The sequence below is a fragment of the Hippoglossus hippoglossus genome, chromosome 8, assembly GCF_009819705.1.
Source record: "Hippoglossus hippoglossus isolate fHipHip1 chromosome 8, fHipHip1.pri, whole genome shotgun sequence".
Taxonomy (NCBI): domain Eukaryota; kingdom Metazoa; phylum Chordata; class Actinopteri; order Pleuronectiformes; family Pleuronectidae; genus Hippoglossus; species Hippoglossus hippoglossus.
Window position 1 is genome coordinate 18,821,025 of NC_047158.1, and position 8,738 is coordinate 18,829,762.

Sequence of the window (8,738 nt, forward strand, 5' to 3'; positions counted from 1 at the left end):
CCAAATGCACAACTCGTGTATTTCATTTCACTTGTAAATATCAACTGCAACAATGATCAGTACAGGAAGATATTATCTGTACCTCTAAAACTTAAAGATTCTCTAAATAACAAAGACAAATATTCAGATTAGTCTCATTTCAGTCTCTAGACGTCTTTTGATCACACAAATTAAATAAACGTAAAATGTTTCATGAATAAGCATCATAGAAGAAACTTGTACAAAATGTTCAGAGAAGAAAAAACATAAAACTAAACTCATAACTCAAAAATAACATTTTCCTTTTTTAATGAAACAGTCCATCCAATTGCAACTCAATGGTTTTATTTATTTTACAATGTGAACCACATATCATACCAACAATTAAATGTTAAGTATATAGATTAGCCATTTATTACTTTTTAAACAAATAAGTATCAAGAAACAGCTAATAATAGTGTTGGCTCCAGAGACACGTGGCATGAGTCAGACTTCTTGAAACAATGTGAATGAAGGCCTGTGATTGGCTCAGGGGAAGAAAAGAAAAAAAACACAAAGTGCCCCCCCCCCCTTCTCTCATAACCAGAATAATCAGTGGGTTGGGGAGGGGAGGGGGGGGTTTGACAGTGGGCTTAGAAAGACTGCGCCACCCTGCTCACAGCCAACTCGAGTGAATTTCTGTTTTTCTATCAGCACTCTCTTGCTCGTCGTCCCTTTCAAACTGGCATGCTGTCATACAACAAACACCGGGAGGTCACAACTACCAATTTGGTTTCAGCCTGCGATGCTACCGAGGAGAATCAGAGAGTGAGTTAAGGGTCGAAGGGAAATAAAACATATTCTAAATGCATTCCTCTGATATAATGAAGAGCGGGGTGGACAGGCGGTTCAGGTCAGTCCTCAAGGATTCGAACCGTCTCAGACTCTCACTGCCATGATGCCTCCGCAGGTCTGAATCCCAAACTCACCCGACTCTAAATGCGATGTTTAGGGTTAAATTCCTATTCAAGATCCTTCCTATGTTGCATTAGTCACTAGACCTGTGACAGCGGACGCTGCCTAAAACCTGCTTTAAATTTAGACCCTGGTTTATTGTTTGACCTTCAGAGTAATCAGAGGCTCTCTGTATGTAGACAAATCAAATCTCACTTTTCAAATATTAGGTTTATATTTTCAGTCTCATTCAGTTTTGTTTTTTTTTACACTCCTATGCAAGAACAGAAAAAAAATAAAATATGCAGAACTCTTCATTTGACATAATCAACAACTCTCAGCCTGATTCTTTTCTTTCACCGACTAGCCAGCGATCATGTATGAGTATAAACAGCCAAAGTAAATGCAAGAAGAAATTAAAAAAAAATGAAATCTGTGACCAAAATGTAACAGAAGTTAAAAACTGGCATGCTTTTTATACAACTTAACAAAACCTACGTTTCCGGGTTATAAAAGTGAAGGGGGAGTGAGCAAGTCAACGAAAGTCAGGAGAAGAGAGAAGAGATCATTGATATCACACGAGTCAGCTCCAGTGGGTATTTACAGGCAGAAAGTCACTGTATCACTACTACAGCAGAGCATCGCTAGAAATATCCATCATTGATTTTAATAACTAGACAACACTGTCATTGTTTACACTTTGTTAGCTTCCTATGCAAAAGGAAAGCATATTCCAACTTCACAAACAAGTTTTTTTAGATTTAACTCCAATTATATTTTGTTAATACCCTAAAATATTTATATATATATAATATATACACACATACACAGTACCAGTTTATATTACTTTACAAATAACTATATATACCCACGTGTCTGACTCGTGTGATCTCAGTGTCTCCGGCTCTGCTCCTTTACAGAAGGCAACAACCATTTCAAGAACTAAACGAGCCCCGAGTTGCATCATCCTGTACCAAGTTTAAAAAAAACTAAACAATAAACAACAAACCCATTCACATCTTATTAATGCACACACCCCTTGCACAAAAAGCAGACCGTTTCCCCAACAGCCGACCAAACACTGCAGCCTGATCAGCCAGTGACTCCAGTGTTTGGTTTTGCTCTGTTGAGAAATGCTACCTTCATAAGAACATTTCTGTGATTTATGCTTCCGTTACAGCACCGATTATCATCCAGTACGTTCAATCATTAGTCAGGGAAAGAAAACCCCCCCCAGAGTCTCTGAGCACAAGTTGAGCCCACATGCAGACGCACCACATCCTGATCACTTTTCTTAAAGAGTGAACGAGGAGTGTGCGCGACAGCTCTGTTTCTAATCATATCACGCTATGACTTCTTCTAAGCACCGACAGATAATCAATGTGTGGACCTGTTTAGGGCTGGACAAGGCTACAACTTGGATACAAAGGAAGAGCCGATTTATTTGCATGAGTTGGAAGTGAAAGCTAAGTGCAGAAAATCCTTATTGCAACTCATCAGAATAATAACACTATCACATAAAACATGAGCTGCTTTTATAATAAGTACAGGGCAGAGGGCGTCACAGTCAAAAACAGGCCGTCTGTGAAGCTATACGACAAAGAAGTTTTTTCCTTTGTTATCCTTAACAAAAACAACGTAAAACAGGAGAGAAAACAAGGTGGAGAGAACAGTGGCAAAGAATTTTTAACACTGGTGGTTTAAAAACAAAAATGGTGACTGGCTTAACTAAATCAAGTCACTGTTGAAGCAGAGCAGTTAGCAGGAAATAAGGTCTTAATGTCCAAACATCAATAGCCTGCTATTGGTAGTTCCACGCCGTCAGCCTGGTAACCAGAGAAATGTGGCTGGTTACGAGCACACGAGGCAGGATGATGCCACAGATGTTCTCTAATTAGCGAATTAGCTCCACCAGACAGGCAACGTCAACTAAGAGCTGCGATGATGAAGTAACAGAAAGAAACCGTTGGGTTGTTTGACACAGAGCTGAGTCTCTGATAGAGCTGGGTCCAACATTTGGCGAGCAACTTGATTCACTGAGTGAGATGATTTGATCATGGCCCTCACTTCCTTATTAAGGTGGTGGGTGAGGATGAGGGAGGTTAAGGGAGGGAAGGGCACAAATGTGTCAAGGATCAAGTGGCTTTTACTTGTAAAGCAGCACAGTGCATTTTCAACCCTTTGAGAACTGTCTGCATCCCAGAACGTGTTGGTTCCTTCATTGTCTCCTTTCCAGGGTAGCGATGTCTGAGGAGTGTGTGACGGTGACCAGTCCTCCCAGTCTCTCTCACACACAGTGTCCCGATTGCAGAGCAGTGATTTGTAGTAATAGTGTCGGAAAAAGGAGACAAGGAAAATAATGCATCCAACATCTGATTAGACTGAACCGAGAACCTACAGTCACATTTTCAACCCGGGTTCTTTTCCACAGCCAGGCATCCGAAGCGTCAGTCCGTCCATCTGCGCATCTGTCACATATCAGCCCATCCACCCCACCTTTCCCTGCCTTGGCTGTGAAGGCTTCCCCCCCACCCTCTCATACACATAGGCAGGCAAAAGATCAGATCATCCTGTTACGTTTGTGAGTAGGAGAGTCTGTGATGACATCACTACACTGGGTGGAATTTCGTTTCCTGGTTCCTACCCCTCCAGCGGAGGCAGAGCCTGTAGAGTCCAGATGCAGAGCCATCTCCTCTGAGATGAAAGTGTTCAGGTCCACGTCTTGGAGCCCATTGCGCCTGCTGCGGCACACCGGCCCAGCGCCAGAAGAACCACCTCCAGCAGCACCGCCCCCATTACTGCTGCTCCCGCTCACATGTGTGGGAGAACCTGGAGCACCGGAGCGCACACTGATGCTTGCCATGGCTCCACTTAGACCTAAAGTGGGGAGGAGACCGGACGAAGAGGAGAATGAGACAAGAGCAACGCTGAATGGAGAAATAAGACAGATGGGGTGTTCGATTTCAAGTTAGCATAGCACTGTGTCAAATGTTTTTGGAAAATCGCTACACTGATAAAAGTCTTGTTTCATATCTGTAGCCATGAGTGTGGATTCTTTTGAGTAAAGCAACTGTGGATCACAACCAAGCCAACACAGGATTCATCAGTCCAAAACTCATCTTCATGTTAGTGACCCCAAATTGCAGTGGTCTGATCAGAGTGGTGTTAACATGTCGCCTTTCTCTCAGAGTTAAAATATGTAGTTAAGTAAGCACACAGCAAGTAATCAGCTCTTTGATCATCGAGCCTTTGTGAGCGTCATTCGCTCACACTGTCTCTATTTTGGATCCTAGACAAGAACGTGGGTCATGAAGTTCGTGTTTCTTCAGAGAGCCATTGTTAGGAAAGCACTTGGAGCTGCCATCTCACAAAAACACAGGTCGTCACTTGGTGCCAAAGCTTTGGCTGAACAAAATGACTCCTACGGCAATAAAAAACACATGATTGCAGTGCCTGTGACTTAACAAGGGAGGTGACAGGTGCAGCTTCCAACCACACTGTGGTAAACCGATCAAGAAACCATTACTATCCCTGTACTGAGGAATGAAAGAGGCGTCTGATTGTCCTCAAGTATGTAAAGGGTTCACGGTGAAGCTTGTTTTTAAAGATCATGAGTAAAGTTAAATAATTTTGTCAATCCTAACACACACAAACATCGCCTGTGAAAGGCAAAAGGTATCTGATAACTGAGAAAGACAGACTGAAATGTCCTGGGAACTTGTGTGTCTGTAACCTTAACCACCAAATGCCTGACATAACCTGCCCTTACCCTTAGCTGCACTCAGCTGGCCCCTTTAAATGTGAGGTCCTTCAGATAATGTACTGAATATTCATTTGCCCAATCAGCAAACCAGAGTTGTAAAGCAGCTGAATCACAAATGGAAACAGTTGCATGTACAAACCCACTTGGCTTTTGGTTTTATGAGATGTTTGCTCTCGTAAACACATACACGCAGGAGGGTCTAAAAGTGAGGCCTTCTCTCACCATTGGCCAGCGCTTACATGCCCTTATCTCTGAGCCCCACGTGGCAGATATGATGACTGGAGGACAAACAAACTCTCGTTTACTCTCACGCAAACTCACATCCTGTAGTTCACGCTAAGACAACAACACCAGTGGCACCGCTTATTTTCTGTCCAACAATGTAGCTGCCTCCGGTGTCATCAAGTTTCTTTTTAAGGTGTCTAGAATGTGTGCTAGTGTCCAAGCTGTGAGCGATACTTATACTTAATCTGACTTACCATGCAGTGCTATGGCCTCCCTGAAGGGCTGGAGGTCTGCCTCCACAGACGAGCCCGTCTCCGATGGTGAATTAGCTCGACTAGGGGCCACCATGGCCAGCCGGGAGTTAGCCCTGCTGCTCCTGTGTGGTGGTGCTTTGCCGCACAGAAAGCTGATGAGCTCCTCCCTGCGAATGGTTCTCCGGCGCTTTTTCACCCAGGCCAACATGTCCTGAAATCCAATGCAAGAGTGCTGTGTAAACCTAATGCAGTCAGGTCCAGATATAGGAAAACCTTGCAAAATGCAGAGAGAGAATGAGACCCACCTTATTACGGCGCTGATGGCCTATTTGGATGCCCCGATCAAAGCTTCTCTGATGGGCCTCCACACTCTCTGCGATGGTGGGAGACAACGTTGAAATAACCATCGTCAATAATCACGTATTCCAAATTAAGCGCTAACATATGGTTCCTTTAAACAGTGTCAATGGGTCAGGGCTAGACACTTTTAATTAGAATTTTGTGGGTTTTAAATTATACAGATTATTTCATTCTGTACTTTACTGTACAGATCAGATTTTCAACAGATAGTGTGCTAACCTCCAGAGGGAACGATCAACTCCTCACTAGCTCAACTAATTATAATCTTGGATCCTCAAATCCTGACATGTTAATTGTGAATTTAAAAATAAAAGATAATCATTTACTTGACTAGAGCTATAAAAAAATAAAAAAAGCCCTATGAAAGAGATGTGAAGTAACAGCCTTGATCCTGTACTGATGGAGCAAAACACAAACAGTAGGTGTAGTTGTTGGCACAATCGGTGAATCCTGCTCAAGAGCACAAGGGCAGGCAGAGGAGGCGACGTGGGCAGATACCTTTGTAGAGGTTGGTAACTGCTGTAGCGGCGTTCTGAAACGGCACCCACAGTGACAGGCCCTGCTGGTGGCATACTCTGTCTGTGGGAGGAAAGGGAACATATGGTTGGTTTCTATACGTGACACGAGGCCATGATTTTAAAAACAAATTAAAAATTAAAAATAAAGCAAGCACACTTGAGATGTGCTAGAGGACAACAACGCATCAGGAGAAGGGGCGACAAGTCCGGTGCTTGTGGAGGATGAGGTGAAGATCATTTCCATTCGCCATTTTGTCTTGCATCTACATTTTGCAGGGACAGGGTTCGGGGGCATTAAAATAACTGTGGGGCTAGCGCTAACATTAGATGGCTAGCTGGGGCAGCGGCTTGCTGGGTGAGAAAGCACTGACACGCCAACTTAACTGCGCCCTCAGCAGTAAAGTTGCAAAGACATGTCAAACGAGGGGGGAAAGACTCGCCGAAATAAAAGCTGTTCGCGTTGCTGCAGTCCGGGGACACGAGCACCACAACACACTCGAGACAAACCTACAGTTCCACATCGGAGCAATAATATACTCGCCATTTTGTGCTTATAACGCCAGCTACGCGTTTGCAGAACTGCTCACTCAGCAGCAGCAGCACGGGTATTTTTTTAAAAAGCACGGCCACACAACCACGCTGCGGACTTCACGTCGTTAAAGTACATTATTCTAGGAACTCGCGGGCCGGGGGGGGGGGGGGGGGGGGGGGGACGGACAGTGGCGGTGACAGCCTTTCGAGAGACTGTCATCTGGGAATGTCGCGTAGCTACGGTTGTTGTTACCATCGCCATTTTGTTACTAGCATGGCTACGTTAGCTGTCTTTAACTTGGTGTCAACAAGGTGGCTTCGCTGACACAGAGATCCCCTGTGATCGCGGGACACTCGGTTGTGCGAGTCGATCTTCGTGTTGGTTGGTTTACAATCGAAACTGGCGGAGGTTCGAGTCCGCCACTGGTTTTCTGCCGCTGGCTAGCACAGAGCTAGCTAAATTTAGTATTGCAAAATCAGCTGTAAACGCTACCCCCCCCCCCCCCCCACTGTACTGACCAGCGAGTTAGCCACAGAGCTAGTTAGCATCCAAGCAGCATTGACGCTGGTGGTAGTGGACGGTAACGGGGAGGTATACTGCCTGGATGCTAACCCCCCGAGCCCGCGGCGGCTTCAGCGGTACCGACGCTGCCCTCCGGACCCACAACACACACAAAGACGCGTTTTTTTTTTGGACCTTTGTATAACTGTGCTACGGCGGTAGCGGAGTTCTGGAAGAGGTGCCACAGTTTATCCTGGTCGTTGTCGGCCTCCTCCTCGCTCGGCTCCCTCTGCTCCGCCTCGGCCAAACACTGCCGCTCCCATTTTGAGAACCAGTGCTCGGGTCCGTGTTCCTGTATCTCCGAGTCTCCGTCTTCCTTCTTCTCCTCCATTTAGCGCACCCGCACTCGAGGAGGTGCGCGTTTAATCTGTACGAAATCGTGTAAATCGGGCCTGTGTAGAGAGTTATGAGGGAGAATACTGGATATTACTACAGTTTTGACTTGTTCGCACTGTAACATAAGCTTCCTCTATGCTAGCAGTGGCATCAGGGAGGAGACGCTTAGCTCACTGTTTTTCCTAGTTGCCGACGTCGGTTTATATATACAACGCACACTATCCTGTTATGCGCTTCGTCCCGCCCCTCGCTGTAGATGCCAACGATGATTGGTCCCGCGAGGCCGTGAGGGTGGGCTTTAGGTCTTTTCTTTGAATTTGATTGGAGCTGCGCTTCGTCCGTCACAGCATTGACACAAAAGAACCTCGGTACAAATGACCCACAACTAAAGCTTGCAAGAGAGCACAGTTAATAATATTATATATTATATTATATTATATTATATTATATTATATTATATAACATAATGCTTATGTTAATATTACAATTGTATTATTTTCCTCTTTGAGCTAATATAGTTGTTTAGATAGATAGATAGATAGATAGATAGATAGATACTTTATTGATTCCCAAGGGAAATTGAGGCATCCAGTAACACACAAAAAAGTCAAACACAAGAGCATATGAATAATAAAAAGGTCAAAATGAGTCAAGAATAAGTTCACTGCAGTGAGAGGAACGTCTCGCCACCAGAACTACTACAAAGCTGTCACTGTTAAGAAGTATGTGCTAATGGAGATGTTGAAATCACAAGTATTTTAAGTATAAGATGATTGAAAGACACGAGTAACCGACACAGAGTACTGAAGCCAAATATAAATACAGATTTATTTATAAATAACTGAAGCTACACAAAGTTGTGTAGACTAGCATAGCCTGTAAAATGATGGTACCAAAAAAAGTGAAAAACAGTGCAAGATTTACTTAAAACACAAGACTAGAGATAGAACATATATAAAATCAAATAAAGATAAACATAGGCAGTAGTGGTATATTAGATGGCATCGTTTAACTGCCTGGAAGTCAATCTTGATTCCTATGACATGATTCACCTTTTAGAAAAGAATCGTTATTTTCATATCCTAACTTAAAAAAAAACTTTATAACTTCCTGGTATGAAATGAACAACATTTAGTGAAATGAAACAAACGAGAGTGAGCCAGACAATGTGAAAAACTCAACTGCGACAGCGTCTGACTGGATTCATCCACTGGATGGTGCCATTGACACAGGATGTGTAGAGGAGTCAGTTCCAGGCAGTTCTGGTTTCTTCACTG

The 8,738-nt window shown here is 43.9% G+C and overlaps 1 protein-coding gene across 1 annotated transcript; it reads right to left on the minus strand.

Annotated features, from left to right (window-relative positions):
- Window positions 1-307: 307 nt before the first annotated feature.
- On the minus strand, window positions 308-7,685 carry c8h16orf72 (chromosome 8 C16orf72 homolog). The gene is made up of 5 exons (XM_034592894.1): window positions 7,261-7,685; window positions 6,013-6,093; window positions 5,460-5,527; window positions 5,155-5,365; window positions 308-3,789 (listed from the first exon to the last, which is right to left on the minus strand). The coding sequence occupies exons 1-5, from the start codon at window positions 7,454-7,456 to the stop codon at window positions 3,473-3,475; spliced, it is 873 nt and encodes a 290-aa protein (XP_034448785.1). The 5' UTR covers window positions 7,457-7,685; the 3' UTR covers window positions 308-3,472.
- Between the last annotated feature and the right edge of the window lie 1,053 nt (window positions 7,686-8,738).

What these genes read in the sequence shown, in the direction of transcription:
- c8h16orf72 (XM_034592894.1), bottom strand. Translation starts at nt 7,456, where the DNA reads ATGGAGGAGAAGAAGGAAGACGGAGACTCGGAGATACAGGAACACGGA. An exon ending in CGTAGCACAGTTATACAAAG is followed by an intron (nt 6,094 to 7,260) that starts GTCCAAAAAAAA and finishes TTCCTCCCACAG; the next exon opens with ACAGAGTATGCCACCAGCAG. An exon ending in GGAGGCCATAGCACTGCATG is followed by an intron (nt 3,790 to 5,154) that starts GTAAGTCAGATT and finishes TCCCCACTTTAG; the next exon opens with GTCTAAGTGGAGCCATGGCA.